The following is a 20017-nucleotide window of genomic DNA, read 5'->3' as shown; positions in this document are numbered from 1 at the left end:
CATATTCAGAATATAAATGTTATTATTCTACTTCTTAACAAAGGATTGAGCTAACGTAGTTTGGAAGACATTTTGTTTCTTTATTTCATACAACCGATGGTATTGCCCTATTGCCTCTTCTGCAAATTTTACTGCTTCTCTATTCATATTATGACCGATCATAAACAGCAGTGTTCTCTTTCCCAAATGTTGAAAGGTTTCGATGTGTGAAAATTATCGATACACAAATGATATTAGGCGTTTTGGGTTCGAGCTTTTCGACATATTCTCGAATATTATTCTCCTCAGGATATTTCCACAATAAAATATTTATTCATAAAAAATGCTTCGAAAACTAAAATGACAAATTCCAGGAACCTCTCGGGAACACAGTTTGGGAAACCCTGGTATACATAGTGTACATGGAAGTAGTGTAGTATGCCATTAAAAATAACTTTGTAAAATGTTTTAAATCGGTAACTAAATTATTTCATTCTGGTGAGTGATTTCTTAAAATAGTTAGGCACAAAAATGTATTGACAGAAAATTTTTAAAATCTGTAACATTTATTTTTAATATGTATATAGGCGCACTAATCGAATTTAGGTATCGAAAAAAATGACGCACCAGCCCTGGGCTAGTATAAGTAATTGCAGCACGTCTTCTCTCACCTCCTCCGTCACCACCTCCATCACAATATTAAACAGGAACAGACTTAATGCTGACCCTTGATGCAAGCCAATTGTCACTTGAAAACTTTGTCTCTCCCAGGCAGGTCCGAACTCGTCTTCACATTTCTGTACATCTCCTGCACCAATCGGACATACTTCTCTGAACACCTCCAGACTTCTTGCCTTGCCACTCTATCATACACTTTCTCCAGATCAATAAATACCAGATGTAGATCCTGTTGCTTCTCTCGAAACTTTTCCATCATCTGCCATAACTGAAAGATAGCATCTGTCGTCAATCGGCCAGGCATGAAGCCAAATTGCTCCTTTGCAATATCCACCTCCTTCTTCATTCTTCCATCAAGAACCCTTTCTAGGATTTTCATTGTGTGGGACATCAACTTTATTCCTCTGTAATTCTTACAGTCTTTTGCATCACCTTTACCCTTGTAAATGGGGACAAGAGTACTTTCCCTCCATTCCTCGGGTATATTTTCCTGTTGACAAACTTTTATTAACAGGTCCCACAGCAGGTCAATTCCCTCTTCTCCCCAGTGCCTTCCATGTCTCCAGTGGGATACTGTCAGGGCCCATCAATTTTTCCATTCTTCATCCTCTTTATAACTCCCTTCACTTCCACTCTACTAATGTTCTGCACATCTCCCTCATACGGCTACCCCATCTTCTCTGTGAGTCCTTGCATTTTCTTCATTCAAAAGCCCTTCAAAGTATATTCTACATCTGTTTCTTATATTCATATCCCTCCTTAATACCCTTCCTCCAGAGTCTTTGATCTGCCTCACATGTAAGATGTCTTTTGATGCCTATTTCTATATTTTGCCAATCGATAAATTTTTCTCTGTCCTTCCTCTGTTTCTAATTGATCATGAAGATCTTGATATGCCATGGCCTTCGCCTGGACAACAAACCTCTCGGCTTCTCGCTTTTTCTCTCTGTCCTCTTCCACTTTTGACTAATCTTCCCTTCTGCTTTGCCTTCCTCTTAGCTGTCACACTGCTTCTTGTACATTATTATTCTACCATCAACCCTCCTTCTGCTCTCTTCTTTCTGGATGTTTCACCAAGCAGCTCTATTGCACAGCTCAGAATTGCTTTTGAATTATGTCTCCACCAATCTTGTACACTTTCTAGTCCATCCGAAATCCTCTCTTCCTCCCATGGCTTCCAAAAGTTATCTTCAACCTTATTTTAAAGTCAGCGCACAGTAGCTGGTGTTGCTGTGGCACTTGATCTGTTGGGATTATCTTATAATTTGTTACTGCCTTAAGATGTTTTCTTCTAGTCTGATGTAGTCAATCTGTGAACTATTGTTACCATTTCTAAATGTTATCAAATGTTCTTCCCTCCTGCATAGAAAGGAGTTCATAATTGTCAGATCAAACACTACCACGAAGTCCAAAATCCTATCTCCTTCCTGGTTCATCATTCCCACTTCATGGAGGCCACACACACACACCCTTTTACAGTCCCTATTCTGTCTCCCTATGTGTCCGTTCAAGTCTTCTCCAACAATCACCATCTCGTTTTCTTCCAGTTCCCTCATTTCTTCATCTAACATGTGTTCCAGAACTCATCTTTCTCTTCTGCTGTACAGCCAACTTGCAGGGCATATACACATAAGACAACCAGTTGCTCTTCTTTAATACCCAGTTTCATTTGCATGATTCTGTCATTCCTCCTATCCACTTCCAGTACTTCGTCCTTCATTCTGCCACACACACACACCACAATTCCAACACCATTTCTTGCCTCTTTATTCGCTCCAGAGTAGAAGAATTTAAATAATTTAAACAATGAAAATAATTTACTAACTAAATTAATTATTTACATGCTGATGCTTTGCCAGCTCAAAGTAGCATTATTAAAGGTACTTTAAAGAGAGAGACACTCAGCAAAGACAGGGAGTCATGCCGTTCATGATAATTTGTGATTACTGTTGACAGGATTTTGTGATCATATAAAAATTTTGTGTATCATATTGCAAATCATATAAAATTTGTGTATGAGTACACCATTAGTTCTACTGCAGTTAACTGGATTTTGTACAGCTTCAGCCACTTCCAGGAACAGTCTCCATGATTTGAATTGGGACCTATGTATTAGCATGGCTTTCTTTCACCTGATGAAATGGTCTTCATCATATGATCTGCATGTCGTGCTGGTCTGCTTTCAGGTTGCTCATACCAAATATCCTTTTTATATTCTTTTCTTTTCATTAAGCTGGTCAGTCCCATCCTGTCTGTCCAAAATACTGGGTCCCACATTAATGCGATATTATAGACACCTGGGAAGGAGAGAGGATCCTAGTAGTCCTCGATGTCTTAGGAAAGTGGAAACTTTGTTCAGAGGTTTGTAAACTGTACTAATTTTGTATTGTTTTAGGAGCAAGTCCAGTCTATTTGCTGATGTACACCCTTGTCTCACACCTGATTTCACCATCTAACCATCTTCCTGTATCTCCTTCAATTCTAACAGCTGACTTAGAACATAATAATGCCTTTTCAAGATCTACAAAAATTAAATATGGATCTTTGTTATATTCCCATGATTTCTCAACTAACTGTCTTAAAGTGAAACAACCTCCATTTGGCCTGAACCAGCTTCTTCAAGTTTCCCTTCAACAATTTTCCGTAGCCTTTTCTCTAGTATACTTGCATAAATCTTACCAGGAACGTAGAGTACAGAAATTTCTCTGTAATTCTCACATTCAGTTTTATTTTCCTTTTTACAGATGTGGACTATGAGAGCTCTACTCCAATCACCTAGAATTCAATCCTCCAACTAGACCTTCTGGATTGCGCAGTGTAGTCACTGTAAAACCTGTATACCTCCATATTTGAGCATTTATAACATAATTGAATAACATCTATTCCAGCTGCCTTTCCACATTTCAGGTTTTTGATGTCTTTTTCTACTTCAAGAATTGATATTTATTGCTGATTTGCAATCCTGTTGAGTATTTTCTACCACAGTGCTCTCACTGCTTGTTTCATTTAGCAACCTTTCAAAGTACAAAGGGGGGGATCTTGAAAGTTCTGATAAACACCTAGAACAAAAATATTAAACCAACTGATATAACCACAAAAAGAACACATCTTAGAACCCTTTAACCCTATGTTTCATCAAATTGTAATCATTTGCTCTTTTTCTTTCTTGTGGTTATATCGGTTGTTTTAATATCATTTTTGTTTTAGGTGTTTATCAGAACTTTCCAGACCTGCCCCCCCCACCTCCTAGTTATTACTCCAGACATGCTTTTTATTTTCAGTTTTCATGTCATCATCATCATCTTGGAATATCTTTTACAATATCATTCCTCCATTTCTAAGTTTTAACAAAGATTCCAGAATGTTAGGAAAAAAAATTTTGCAACCTTCTTGATATATATATTTTTTCTATGTTCTTTCATACCAAAGTCATCCTATGCCTTTTGTTTAGCTAGTTTTACACAGTGCTATCCTTTCTTACATTTTTCCCTGCATTCCCTAAGAGATGTACTTGCAAGAAACCTTCAATATGCTTTTTTCTTTTCCTAACTGCCTCTTAAACTTCCTGAGTCGAGCATGGAGCTCTGATTGTTCTATTTTTATAGACAACCTCACTACATCTGTGTGTCAGTTGTTGTGGTTAAAGTGTTGGAGTGGCTGGTGAAAACCAGGATACAGAATTGGATTGACAACAGTGGTATTATCTTTAATGGACAGTATGGATTTGCTAAAGGGAGGTCATATTTTAGTAATTTACTTACTTATTATAATAAAGTCGTCGGCTTCACTGGACAAAGGAGATGGATACACAGTAGTAAATTAGTATATTTTATAAAGGCTTTTGATAGATTACTGCATGATAAGTTGATAGTCAAAATAGAATGGATGTGGTTGGATATTAGATTAGTGAGAACCAGGATCCAGAATTGGATTGACAACAGTGGTGTTATCTTTGATGAACAGCATGGATTTGCAAAGGGAGGTCATGTTTTAGTAATCTACTTACTTATTACAATAAGGTGATGGCTTCACTGGAAAAAGGAGACAGATACAATAGTATACTTAGATTTTGCAAAGGCCTTTATAGATTACTGCATGATAAGTTGATAGTCAAACTAGAATGGATGGAGTTGGATTGGAGATTGTCTATCTGATAAGTATCAGTAAGTTGTGTATGGGGGAAGCAATAATCCTTGAAGAGGAAAGTCACCAGTGGAGTGCTTCAGGGGCCCGTTTTAGGGCATCGCTGTTTAACCTATATGTTAATGATATTGGTGAAGTTTTGGATGAGATATTCATTTGTTTGCAGATGATGCAAAGTTGGGACAAACTATGAGGAGTAGAGCAAATGTTCTGGTCTTACAAGAAGACTTGAATATATTGAGTGAAGTGGCATGGGAGTGGGGATGCTGGTTCAATGTTGCAAAATGTAAGGTTTTAAATTTTGGGAAACGAAAATGGGATGCAGAATTTATGCTTGTAGGGATGGATATACTGTTGGAGATGGAGGAAATAAGAGATATTGGGGTGATGGTGGATAACAACATAAAATTTAGAGGACACATTGCCAAAACTGTGAGAATAACACAACAAATTATGGGAATGATGTGGAAGAGACTGACTAATAGAACTAAGGAGACTCTTTTTCCCTTGCATAAGGCCTTGATTAGGCCACATATGAACTACTGTGTACAGATGTAGTCACCTGGTTTTCAAAAGGACAAAGAGATGTTGGTAAGGGTCCAGAGGCAATTGACTAAGGTAGTTTCTGATCTCTGGAATGTTGAATATGAGGAAAGGTTGGGAAGATGCAATTTACAGAGTCTAGTGGATAGAAGGAAGAGGGATGATATGATAGAGACATACAAGTTGGTAAGGGGGGGGGGTTTGTTATAGGATCGATGCTGAAGAGGTTTTTCATAAAATGGTGGGAGAACAAGGTCATCCTTGAAAGCTGTATTAAGGAGGATGTATGCAGGAGGGAGGGGGGGGAGTGAGAAGCAGGTTTTTTGCACCCAGAGTTGTGAATGATCCGAGAGTGGTGTCTGCAGAGATTTTGAATGTGCTTAAGGCAAGGTATGATGAGCTGTGTGTGTGTGTGTGGGGGGGAGACCTCCTAGATGAGTCTTTTCTCCATAGGATCTTGGGATTATGATGATAACGATAACAATAATAGTCTTGCTGAATCAATCAATATTTTCTCAGGATTTGGCAATGAATCTCCAAGGCTTGGTTCTTGTTTTCAAACTCTTTCATTTTTTTCTTGAATAATGTTTATGTATGAGCCTGAAAGCTGCTCAACTTTGATTCATTTTAAAGTTTTCTTACTCTTTTTTTTTTTCCAATAAGAAATTCAATTTTGTTGTACTCACTACTACATAGTGATCAATTCCAATTTCAAATCCTCTGTATACTTTTGCATCCGGAATCAATGGGAAAAACTGCTATCCACAGTAACACGATCTTTTGTAATTGAGAGTTGACAAAAGACTAATTTGTCTTGTTTCTTGCATGTTCTTTCCATGTGAATTTGTGCACATTTTTATGCTGGATCATGGTGTGAATAATAACTAATCTATGTTCTGAATAGAAATTCAACAGGTACCACTATCATTAGTTTTATTTTTTTTTCCTCCAAATTTTCCCAAAAATTACTATATGTTTTTTAATTATTTTCTACTTTACTGTTTACATCTCCAACAACGACCAACTTTTAATTGTGTCACTTGCCTTCTCTAGTGCCTCAAAAAAATTCCTCTAATTTTAATATTTAAATATTTTGCAAGCAGTTAAGTACTCCATGAATTATAAACAGAGCCTGTGTAGCTCAGTGGATGTGGCGTTTGTACACCACCGCGCTAGGCCGCACGAAGAAAGTCTTGGTTTCGAGTCTAGTCGGCGACTAGAGGAAATTTTTCTAAGCCTTTTTTCGACCGGTTCCCGAGTTAGTCGATCTCTGGCACGGGCAAGCAGGTTTTTCCTCCCGGAAACTCGGGTTTTTCGTCCTGTAAACCCAAGAAAATCGACCGTAGAACCCACATTATTTCAGACATTAAAAATATATTGTGTTAGGGTTAGAGACCACGAGATGGCGGCACATTTGAGCCGTCTCTCTTCACTGCGTACCGCTTAATTAGTGATAGCCTTGGGCCATCTGTCTCTGATTGGGTACCAGTGGAGATTGAACTGCCCACTCAGTCTCCAAAAGTTAGATAGGGCTAAATGGCCTCGCCTACTCCCGTATATACGGGAATAAAAAGGCGTTAGCTGATTTTTTTTTTTTTTTTTTTGAATTATAAACAGGAATTCATTGAAAATTATTGGTAAATTATCATTATCATTTCCAATGAATTGCTTTATTTTTTTTTATGTTTAATGAATTGTTATACAGTGAACAGCCTTTTGATTAACTGTTTTTGATAATTTTTTATGGAAATCAGCACCAACACACTCAAATTTCAAGTCTTTTCCATTATTTCAGTAATTCTTCTTGAGAAACAAATAATTAATTTTGGTCTTCTTGCTTTCCATCTCCAATCTATTCCTGTCTGATGGTTAAATGAGCTTTATCTATCAATACATTTCACATATACGTGTATGTGTATATAAATATTATAAATTTTTTATATATTTTATCCTGTGGTCTCTAGGCCTCTATTGTTGGCTTGCTATTTTTTTTTTTTAAATGACCAGAAATATACACCACACATTGCACAATTTTCTAAAAAGCACTAAAATGATCTGCATACTTATAATAAAAATATTTTCAATGGACTATTTCCAATTATTTATTACAAGTTTAAAAGAGTAAGCAAAGCACATTATAAGTTTAATACCTTAAAGAATTTATGCCTCCTCAATTCTAGAGCATCATCTGGTCCACCGCCAAGTCTCTTTCTAGGATCTTTAACTAAAAGACGCTGGATGAAATCTGCCACTTCAGGAGATAGATGGTCTGGAATAGGGGGTGTTGTACGAAGTATTCGTCTAAATTAAAAATTACAGCAACGAATGAATGTCAATGAAAATGTAATCCCCCAAAAAGTCATTTATAATTAGAATTACATAAATGGTAAACAAAAAAGAAATTATTAAAAATTAGCGCTAATACTTTTTTCATGTCTGGGAAAGTTTATTACACTGAAAAAACTAAAATGAAAAATGGTAACTTTTAGCACTAAAACGATCTGCATACATAAATTATTTTAAATTCAAGCACAAAATAAATGAAGACAACAGAAGTGTATTTAAAAATAAATATAGATTTCAACATTTTGAATAAAGGGAAATGTTATAGACTAATAATCCCTTCAAATTATTATTTTTTTCTTTTAACCTATTACTCCTGTCTGTCCTAGTTACCAAATTACCAGGAACATGTGACTCAATTCCATCTTTTCTCTTTATTCCCACATCTGATGATGCTTCAGGGCAAAAGGGGGCCCATTCCTCTCTCCACTAGGTGTCAAACTTCTCCATACATGCTTCTCAGCTATCTTTGTTTATTCCTCTACCTATTCCTTTAAAACTTCATTGCAAAATTTGTTTTGAAGTTAATGTCTAGTCCATCCCAGTCCCTCATCATCAGGCAGTGTTATGACCCACTCAGTCTAATCTAAGACACTTCTTCCAGTCCTTGTATAATAATCATTTAATTTTGTGCTTGGGACGATGGTATTGAATGAGTTATAGAATTATTTCAGTTTGAGAATTATCATCATCAAATTCCTGCCATGTACCCTCAAGGGGTGTAAAGGATATGATAGTACTACATGAAAAAAATTACATCATTATTAATTTCCTATCTATAATTTTCCTCCAAATTAGTCTGCTACTTGTCAAGACTCCAACATTATCAGATCTTATATTTCTGTCGTCTAAGGCACTTTGTACCGTATCAATCCCCCTATATATTGGTCTTCCTCTGGGTCGTTTTGCTCCCAACCTAGCAGAGAACACTTGTTTTGCTAAACTTTCTTCGCCCATTCTGTTTAAGTGACCATACCACCTGAGATTAGCTCTGTAACGCATTCCTGGATGCTGACAATGTCAACTTCTTTACTAATATCCTCATTTTTAATATGATATTGCCATTAATGCCATCTGTTCACACCTCTAATCTTTCTCAGGACTCTCATATCTTTGGTCTCTAGTCTTTGGTCAAGTGTTTTACTTCTGACCCAGCTCTCAGATCCATAAGTTAAAACTGGTTTGAACACTGTCTTGTATACAGCTAATTTAGTGTTCCAACTAATTTCTCTCTTATTCCATATGAATTTATTCAATTGACTTCCCACCATACCAGCTTTGCTGATTCTGTTGTCTATTTCTATATTTAATTTACCATCTTCAGTAAAAATCGTGCCTAAGTAGCTGAAATGTTTTACTTTGTTCCACAGGTTCTCCATTCACAACACAGTTGACATTTTCAATGATTCTGCCTATTTTCATTGTCTTTGTCTTTTTATTGCTGACCTTCATACCATATCTATTACAACAGCTATTCAATTTGGTCAGAGAATCTTGCAGACTTGTAGCGGATTTATTTAGAAGTATAACATCATCCACATAAAGCAAAGAGCTGACATTAACATCTCCACTTTTGACATCATGTTTAATACCACTTTCCTTCATAATGTGATCCATATAGATAATGTACATCCTTGTCTCACACCAGATTTAACATTAAACCATCTCCCTGTTCTTCCTTCAATTCTAACTGCTGACTTACAACTCAATTAAAGACTAAGTATTGCTTGATATAATGCCCCATTGACACCATATAACTGCAGCGTATTGAATAGCTACTCTCTTGGCACCTTGTTATATGCCTTTTCCAAATCGATAAAACTTACAGATCTTTATTATATTCCCATGCTTTCTCGACTATTTGTTGTAAAGCGAAGATCTGATCCTGACAGCCTCTATTTGGCCTGAATCCAGCTTGTTCTTCACCAAGCTTTTCTTCCACAATTCTTCTCAACCGTTTCTCAAGTATACTTGCATAGATCTTGCCAGGAACACTCAGTAGGGAAATACCTCTGTAATTCTCACATTCAGTTTTATTTCCCTTTTTATAGATGGGTACTATGAGAGCTCTACTCCAATCATTGGGAATTCGTTCCTCTGTCCAGGCTTTCTGAACTATGCAGTGCAGCCACTGTAAGACTCTTATACCACCATACTTCAGCATTTCTGGTCGAATATCATCTACTCCTGCTGCCTTTCCACATTTCAAGCCGTTGATGGCTTTTTCTACTTCAAGTAGAAAATTCAATGTATTCCTGACTGCATGCCTTGTCAGTGTTTTTTTATCACTGTGCTGTCATCACTGCTTGTTTCATTTAGCAGTTTTTCAAAGCAATTACTCCATACTTCAAGGATATCTTTTTCTCCTGTTTTCATGTCACCTTTATCATCTCTAACTCCTTTTACAGCACTCTTTCCTCCATTCCTAAGCTTCTTCAACAACCTCCAGAATATTTTGCCACCTTCTTGATATTTATTTTCTATATTCTTACCAAAGTCCTCCCATGACTTTTGTTTAGCTAGTTTTACGCAGTGTTTAGCATTCTTGCATTTGTCTCTATATTCTCTAAGAGCACAAGCTGACTTATTTGACAGGAACTTTTGATATGCTTTCTTCTTTTCCTTTTCTTTTCCTTCGTTTGAGAATTATATCAAAGATAAACGATATTAATTTTGCTCAATTACATAAGCAAAGTGGATATTTGATCCAGTGTGGACTACTTAAAAGACATAGGCAATGCCCAAGGGTCTATATATTTGCCTTTTATTAGTCCATTTTGATAAGGTTTCACTGGCCTGACAGATGTTTTGAACTGGTTGGTTCTCTTCAGAGACCAGGCAGAAACCTTAAGAGAACAAAAACTATCATTTAGTAGTAAGGAACTTCAAATGTCAGAGAAATGTATTTTTTGTAAGTGAACTCTCTGTCGGTGGATAAAAGTAATTATTAAAACAAAGAGTCAAAAAGCTTCAGTTTGGCAATGTAAAATTACATAAGCAAAGTGGATATTAGATCCAGCATTATTTCAAAGCAAAATGTAGAAACTATGAAAGTTTCATAAGTTGACCAGAGAACTGGCGGGGATACATTCCTCGGCTTCAAGTTCCTTAGTACTGAACACGAGTTTTTGCTATAATAAGGTTTCCACCTGGTCTCTGAAGAGAACCAACCAGTATGAAACAGCTGTCAAGCTAGTGAAACCTTATTAAAATGGACTAATAAAAGATGAATATATAGATGTTTTAGCAGCACCTATGTCTTTTAAGTAGTCCACACTAAAGCAACTCAGAGATGCTGAGGAATGTATTCCTGCAAGCTCTCTGGTCAACTTACGAAACTTTCAGAGTTTCTAAATTCAGCTATGAAATAATCCTGGATCTAATATCCACTTTGCTTATGTGATTTTACATCACTGAGCTGAAGCCTTCTGGTTCTGTATTTTAGTAATTAATTTTGCCCAATATTAAAAATTAGCTTAAAATCTGTCTGCAAGTTTTTACATGAAACTTACTTGGATATTTCTGACTGTGTGTTTTTCTCTCCTTCAACAGTGAAGGGTGAAGCTCCAGTTAATAACTCATATGCCAAAACACCTATACTCCACCAGTCTACACACTACAGAAAGGAAACAATTAAACAAAAGTTAGGCATACATCATAAAAATAACTATGTGATTTTTCTTATTGATCTAAATCTTGTACCTATTATGATATTATGGTTTGAAATTCAGTAACTAAAATGATTTTTTTTTAAAAACACATTTAAGCAGTTTTTATACATCTTGCTAAATAATAATTAGCTTTGAACTGATTAGTATATATGTTAAAGTGCAAGTGATGATTTGATATAATGTGAAGAATGCAAAACTTCATCTTAGTTGAAAAGGCACTATTAAGAAGGAACACACAAACATGAAAAAAGCATACTATTTTTCATTTTGGGCATAATTCCATCAGGATATTATTAACATTTTCTTTCCAGTTCTCAACTCTTCAGTTACTTCGAATGGAAAATAAATTTTATTTTCAGAAAGAACTTAGCAGCCATCATCATCTCAAAGATAACTTTTACACAGACTGGTATGAGCATGAGGCACAAACAAGTCAAATTTAACCAAGTGAAACCAAACATATGGTAAGGGTAATTGGTCTCTTTGAATTTGATGTAACATTGCACAAGCTTCTTTCTTGAATCAGTTGCACAATCTAAATGGTCACATAGATTAAGGGTTAATAAGATAATCTTGGAACATATGCTAGATACCACTCCACTTCAGACCTTCACTATGCAAAGTGATGATAATTTCACAGCAAGCAACGAAAATCATATATCACTATTATTTACACATTTAACAATTATTTAAAATAGTAATTTGAAAACAAAATATATGTTTCTTTCATCAATAATCACTATCCATGAAAACAAGCATTCTATGCCAATAAAGTTTTTACATGAGTTTTCCTCCAGTGTTATAATTTTTTCAGTAATTAAGAACGTCATCCATTGTTTCAAAATAGATGACTGATATTCATTAAGTAATCCAAATTGTCTACCTACAAATTAGAATGCCAGATAATTGTTACTTTTTTTTTTTTTTTTAATACTGATCTCACATGAAAAGTCACAAAACCACCTATACCACAAGAGTGTCTGTGCATGTGTGTGTGGGCAAGAGGTGAAGGAGAAAAAAGGAATCTACCAATGTGTTTCTCAAAAAGTCGAACAGATACCACTTTTGTCCTTGAAACAAAAGGTATGGGCAAAGCTATTCCAAAGAACAGAGGCAACAGAATGAAAGAGGAGGATAAGAGAATGATTTTATAATGATGAGGTTAAACAGCATGTGGATATTGACACAGAAGCTGCTCATGTTTACACACTGAGAAGAGTGGAGAAATGGTGATACTAGTTTGATGGAGCAGCATCCATAAAAATACCTAAAGAAAAGGCAAAATGAAGAAAGAGTATCAATGAGAAAGTGAATGAAGAGAATCTTTGAGATTGGGTCTTCTATTAATCTGAATGTCCTCTTCTCAATAGCATCAAGCATTCTAAGGGAGGTTTGGCACCACTCCAGATGTGAGAATATTCTGAGGTTGAGTCGATTTTAGATTTTTATATATCATCAGCAGTTACACAACTGTGTGCGGTTAATGTCTTGAACATATGATGAGATCACGACTTTTTTTTTTTTTTTTTTGAGAAGATGTAATGATTTGTTTCTGTCAGGAATGGTGGAAGTCACCAAAAAGCTGGAGGAATCTGATCCTGACTGGAGATATGATTATTATCAAAGGTAAAGGTAAGTGAAGTGAGATCATTTTTATGAGAAATAAGACTATTTCGAGATCAACGAGGTTCACTAGATTATTCTCATTCTAATGAATAATGGTAAGGAAATCTGTTTAAAATACTGTTATAAATATCATGGCAGTGAGAGGTAACTAATGAATACAAGGAAGACTGGGGCGAAAGCACAGAGCCCAAGGGTGCTTCAGCACAAAGAAATCTCAAGAGAAGAAGCCATCCACTATGACAAGCAGAAAAGAAACCAGCAATTCAGATGGAAAAAACTGAAGGTTTATCAGAAGATCTGCTGTGGAATCAGAATGGAAGAATCCAATCTCATTCTGCAGTAAGGATGAGCCTCCAAAGCAGTTGGCTGTTTATGGTCTTCCTTTTTAGGAATGGGCTGGATATAGGCTTGCTTTATGCTAACTGATAAATAGCAGAGCAAGATAGCTTTGAATAGACAAAGGATGGGTGTAAATTTAGGAATGTAAATTTTAATTTTAAGCATAACTGGGGTGGGGGGGGGGGGTACACCAGCTAGACCAGAAGTCTTGTGGATATCCAAAAATAATGAATATAATGAAATCAAAAGTAGGAATATAATAGCATGATATTTTGGTATATTTTTCTTGCTTGTCTATGTAACAACTGAAGGAGAAGACAGATACAAGAGTTAAGCCTTATTTTTGGGTGATGTTAGAATGTTATTTGGATGTGAGAGAAGAGTGAAAGCAAAAAGGGAGAGGACAGAAGAATGCACAAAACTATCTTAACAATGAATCAAAAGATTGAAATGTACTACCTCAATAGAGTAGGGAAAGCTTCTGTGGGCAGAAAACCCTCCCCCAAGTCTTCATTTTTTTTTTTTTTTTAAATTTGATTTTCATGGCACAAAGACATCAAAGGTCATACTTTGATGTCTTTGCGCCATAAACACAAAGACATCAAAGTATGACCAAGATGCAGGTCACAGCAGTACATATGGCAACTGGTTAGTAGGACAATCGCAAACATCTGTGCCCTTGGCAGGATTTGAACCCACAGCCTCTTCACTACAGAGCGGATACGCTAACCACTCGGCCAACCAGGCTGGCCCACAAGTCTTCATACCTCAGTGATAATGTCCTTTGGTTGCAAAGATTTGGGTGTTGAGCAATCCTGTCTAGGACATGAAGAATCTTTATAAGGGCTTTTCAATTGAAGGTGAGTTAGCCACCCATACGAAGGTTCTTCTCAGAAACTCAGCATTTTCATGACTCAAAACAAGCAAACTGGCAAGAAAAACATGTGCAATTTATGGATATACACTTGCTTCATAGCCTTAGTTGCTTCAACTATAAATCCAAACTCCTATTGACTTATTGGGGAATATTATTTGCAATCATTCTCCTTTTTCTATAAAAATGAATGAATTATTAATGTTAGTTTCAAATTATGGGTAATGTAATACAGCTAATTCACTTTTTACACAATTTCGAAATAACACGGTTTACAAAACAAAAGCAATTCTATTTTTACACAGTACATTTTGATTTAATATGATTCAAATGGCACTTATTTAAAAATTTCTGTTTGAATTCAGTTCTGTTAAAAAGGGTATTTCCATTATAATTATCATTTCCTAGAATGGCACATATGCATTTAAAGTTGAATTTTATGGAACCACTTCGATGTTTTAAATATCAGGGATTACTCTACACTGTAGATAATTGTGGCGACAACAAAAAAATCAATTTTTGTAATTACGATTCGCCAAAGTTAAGGGGAATTAAGCCAACAGATGATCTGTTATATTTACTTGCTGTTGGTTCCTGGCAGCAGAAGGATGCTATGCTGATTCCTCAAAGTTCAGTGGGTCAGTTACAGGAGGCCCATCTATATAAAACTGCTAGGAAGGAGTTAAGTTGTTTGCTATACAATCATTTCTTGTTTACAGTTTGAAATGCTTACACATCTTGTGTTTTATTCACGAAAGTTTTGTTTGTACAATACAGTTATACAGGTGTGTATTAAATTTTAAAGTTTGGTATGCAATAATATATATCAAATTAGTAAAATTGATTATTTTCAGATATTTTCATAACATTACCCCATTAATCACAATGTCAGATAACTCAGAAAAAGAAAAGAAAAGCTATTTCTTTAGAAACTAAGATCCAAATTTTAGAGCATTTAGCAGCTGGAGGAGGTTCAACATCCTTAGGGAAATATTTTGGATTGAACAAAGCTATCATGAGAATTATTAAGTAAAATGAGGAGGCCATTAGAAAATCTGTTCTCTATGGAACAAAATTGAGTGCCAAGTCGTCATCGTATATAAGAGAGAGACACTATAAAAGTGAAGATGAAAAAGGTTCTAGCGATGTGTTTAGAAGATTGCTCACAAAAAGGAATACCTTTAGACAGAAATGTCATCAAACAGAAAGCATTACAGTTGTACAAACAGATTCAGGAAAAGGAACCAACAACATCAAGCAACAATTGTGATTTTTCTGCAAAAATTTCTCTTCATAATGTAAAAATAAAACCAGAAGCCATATCTGCAGATGAGCTGGCAGCTAGGGAATTTCTTTCAAAACTGTCTGAAATTATTGAAAATGGTGGCTACACTCCTGATCAAGTTTGAAATGCAGATGAGACTGGCCTTTTTTTAGAAAAAAATGCCAAGCAAAATTTATATAGCAAAATCAAAAAGTTTTGGTGGTTTAAAGTAGCTAAGGATTGTGTGAAGCTATTATTTTGCAGCAATGCCTCAGGAGATCATATATTAAAACCATTACTCATTAATCGATCCCTAAGACTACAGGCAATGAAAGGTGTGGATTTCAACATGTTACCAGTGCACTGGAAGGCAAACAAAAAAGGCTGGGTTATAAAAAAAAATTTTATGAATGGTTCCATCAATGTTTTGTTCCAGAAGTTAAAAGCTATTTGAGAGGAAAACATCTGGACTTTAAATTATTGATTATAGACATTGCACCTGGCCATCCAGTTTTAGAACACCCAAATGAATTTTGTTTTCTGCCACCTAATACAACCACTAGACCAGGGTGTGATTGCTACCTTCAAAGCTTACTAAATAAGAAGAACATTGCAATATTTTGCATAAACTAGATAAGGATAATTTACCGGCAGTTATTGATGTGTGAAAGAAATTTATATTTTGGATTGCATCAGACTTGCTAAGTTGGCATTATTATAATTGAAACCATCAACTTTAAATGCATGCTTGAGAGCTACTTGGCCAGAATGTGTGAAAAAAAAAATCCCTGTACGTTTGCATACAACTGAATATCACAATATCATCAGATTAGCCCATGCAGTTGGCAGAGAAGGATTTAATGATTTTTTGTCTGCAAATGTTGAAGAATTGATGGTTGACAAGGCTGTTAGTGATGACAAAATAATAGAACTGTCCTTGAGAATCTTGATGAAAAAGAGAGAAGAAAACCTGGAAACTCAGGTTTTCTTCTCTTAAAACTGGTTCTATGAACACACATATCTACAGACAACATAGAATAATGCTATTGGACAAGTAAGACAAGAAAATAATTTGTTCATAGTAAAGTAGCATTGCTAACCACCAACCACTATGTTGAGGGAAAATACACACACACAAAGCTCAGGTATTGGTCATTATTTACAACAGTACTTCATAGTATAAACAACACCAAGAAAAAAAATGTGATGAAGTAGAACATTTCTTATTCTCAGATTTGGTAGGATCCCAAATTACTGATTGGGAGCCTACCAAATTTCAAAAGAAAAAAAAATCGCATCTTAGCACCCCCCCCCCCCAAAAAAAAAAAAAAAAAAAAAAACTAGAAAGCTAAAGCCTTATCATGGCAAACCACCTAGGATGTACAAGATATCTAAAATTCATACACCTAATACCCCTCCTCCACCATTCCAATAGTTGACATAGACAGCTACATGCACAAACTGACCAAACATTTAGTCAAATCATTTTTTCTTTACAGGCACCTCTCCCTCATTTATTAAAAATTCTCTTCACTTTAAAACATTAATAAAAAATCTAATCCTGACATCATGGTCAGCTTGATATTACTTCATTATTTATGAATATACCTTTGACAGAGACCCTTGACCCCATTAAGCCACATTTCCCCTCTGACGTAGTTGAATTATTCAGATTCATCATTTGTTCTGGTCATTTTCAATGATAGGAAAAAATATACAAGCCATTAGATGAGACCACAGTGGTTTCCACACCCCCTCCTCAAACTAGCAGATTCATATATGGAACATTTTGAAAACCCAAGCATTCAACACAATTACACAAATCAACAGTAGTCTGGCTATGCTGTGTACGTTTTCTATCCATCAGGTAAACGTATCTAATGTGTCTAGGTAATGAGGCCAAACAGAGAGCATATCAACATAACATATCTAAATACCTAACATCCAAAAATATACCTTGCAACAGAAAAAGAAAGTAACAATTTTCTCTCTTATCTACTATCTAGATATACTACTGATGCAACTAGTAGTTGATTGGTTCATTATCCTTTTCTATTTATAGAAAACCCAAACACATGGGAAGGTATTTACATAAGTAATCATGCCTGAAAGTACCCCAACAGTATGGCATCTTCAAAACGCTTGCACACCAAGCCAGAGCTATTTCTTCAATAGCACAGCCCTTGAAACTGAGCATATTCAAAACACTTTTTTTTTTTTTTTGTAATGGCTACAACCCTTATAAAACAGATAAATTACTGCATGCCACAACATCCCTTCTGCAACAAATGCATAAAATCGCATATGAGGGTGGTCTGAAAAGTTCTCAACCTAACAATGAAAAAACGAATTTATAATTTCAAAATTATTTTTATTTTTCAACATAATCTCCCTTAAGACTAATGCATTTATTCCAGTGATGCTCCAGCACCATTATCCCGACCCTGTAGTGGTTCTCAGTAAGATCTGCAAAATACCCCTCTACAGCTGCAATCACCTCTTGATTCGAAGAAAAATTCTGACCAGCGAGGAAGAGATAGAAATCAGAGGAAGTCAAATCTGGGGAATAGGGTGGATGTTCCAACAATTCATAGTGAAGATTCCTTAATTTTCCCCAAACATCTTTGTGGGCAGGTGCATTGTCCTGATGAAAGATGATTTTTTCTTCCGTAAACCGGGTCTTTTCTCATGAATTTTTTCGTCTAGTCTGGTTAAAAGGTCGGAATAATATTCCCCAGTGATCGTTTTACCCTTTTCAAGATAATTAATAAACAAAATGCCTTTAGCATCCCAAAACACTGATGCGATGACCTTTCCTGCTGATGGAACCGACTGTGTCTTCTTTAGCACTGAACAACTGGCTTCTGTCCACTGTTTTGACTGCTGTTTGGATTCTGATGTGTAATGGTAAATCCAAGTCTCATCCATAGTAATAAATTGATGAACAAAATCAGTTTTATTCTTGTTAAAATGCTCCAAGCACTGTTCAAAGATTTTCATGCGAGTGCGTTTTTGATCTGCTGTGAGCAAGCGTGCACCCATCTTGCACAAAGCTTTTTCATATGCAATCCTTCATACAAAATATATCCTACATGTTATTTTGAAATGCCTATAGTCTCAGCAATTTCATGCACTTTGACTTGATGGTCATTCAATACCATATAATGCTCTTGATCAATGATTTCTGGTGTTACACTTTTTGGACATCCTTTACGTGGATCATCTTTAAACTCAGCAACCCATTTCTTAATTGTCGAAAATGAAGGAGAAGAGTGCCCATAAACTTTTATGAACTTTGAACAAACTACTTGATAGAATGACTTGCAATTTCACATGAATGCTTATGACAGATGTACCAACTTAGAAAAAAAAAATCTTGCCAATAGTGTTGCCATCTATGGTCGAGGCCGAGAACTTTTCAGACCACCCTCGTAAAACTATTTCCATCTCTTATATTGAGGGTACATCAAAAAAGATATCCAAAATTCATCGCAATCTCCATGGGTGGCTTAAGGATCGAAGCCAATAAAATGGGAGGAGGCCTCCACATCGGCTTTCAGGAATGTGGAGAAATTATTGGAGCTTCTTACCTAATGTCTAATTCTCACCTTCACATAGTGTGACCATTATCTACTGGGTACTGAACAAACAAGGATGGGCTGGATTTTAGACAATAGACTTTTTGACAGTCTCGCCAATCCAGTCAAAGGATTCACCTTGTTACAATTCCCTTTTCGGAATCCACTATTAATATATATTCCGACTGTCAAGTTTATTTTAAAACTTCCCAAAACAAAATTCTCTGATCTGAGTTCTTAATCTTCCATTCTCTGTGTACTTGTTTTCCTCGTTCCTCCCTGGATACCAAACACTCTCTCTGTCAGCTGTCAATCACCCATTAATCTCCTCAGCAAGCATGCGCACTTCATGTAAATGGCTAGTTTGAAGTTACATATAATGGTTGACACATTGTCTCCATTAGCATAAACAGAATGTCTTCACAAACCACAACAAATATCTCAACACTTAACAATTTTATATTACAATAAAAAAGATTAAAAATTATTACAAACTATCAAAATCTAGTAAGTACATCAATTTGAAATGCTTTACATTTCATTTTACATCATCATGCGTATCAAGGATTTAGATCTAGCATGGCCTGTTCCGCCCTTAGAAGTCATCGTTGAATCTTTTAAGAGGACGTCCTGGTTTTCGTTTTCCTAATGGTTTGTACTTTAAGGCTTGTTTTGGTAATCTTTCTATTTTCATTTTTTGAATGTGTTCCATCCATTTATGTTTATATTTTTTAATTTTTTCTATTACTGATTCTTGGTTTAATTCTTTCATAATTTCTTTGGTGATCAAACAGAGTATACTTTGCAGTTTTTCTCATAAACTTCATTTCTGCTGTTATTAATCTTCATTTATCTTTTTTTTTTTATGGTTGGTGTTAGTGATGACTAGTTTGTGTCCTGTCCATTCATTTTACATTAATATATTAAAAACGGACACATCACAAGTACTGATATACGTGTTATCAAATCTAATATATAA

General features: G+C 35.6%; 1 protein-coding gene across 3 annotated transcripts in view; it reads right to left on the bottom strand.

The window, feature by feature from the left end:
• The window catches only part of LOC150104645 (ribosomal protein S6 kinase alpha-5-like), a 547165-nt gene that overhangs the window by 70069 nt on the left and 457079 nt on the right, over positions 1 to 20017 (bottom strand). For all 3 annotated transcript variants that reach the window (XM_090395839.1, XM_090395841.1, XM_090395840.1), the window contains 2 exons: positions 11199 to 11302; positions 7494 to 7644 (listed from right to left, as the gene is read on the bottom strand). In XM_090395839.1, the coding sequence (XP_090251965.1) occupies positions 7494 to 7644; positions 11199 to 11302 (255 nt within the window). The remainder of the gene's footprint in view (positions 1 to 7493; positions 7645 to 11198; positions 11303 to 20017) is intronic.

The sequence above is a fragment of the Typopeltis vanoorti genome, chromosome 7 (assembly GCF_054136105.1).
Source record: "Typopeltis vanoorti isolate ZY-2024b chromosome 7, IOZ_Tvanoo_1.0, whole genome shotgun sequence".
In the NCBI taxonomy this organism is placed as follows: Eukaryota; Metazoa; Arthropoda; class Arachnida; order Uropygi; family Thelyphonidae; genus Typopeltis; species Typopeltis vanoorti.
Note: the sequence above shows the minus strand (reverse complement) of the source record. Positions and strands in the feature narration are given on the sequence as shown.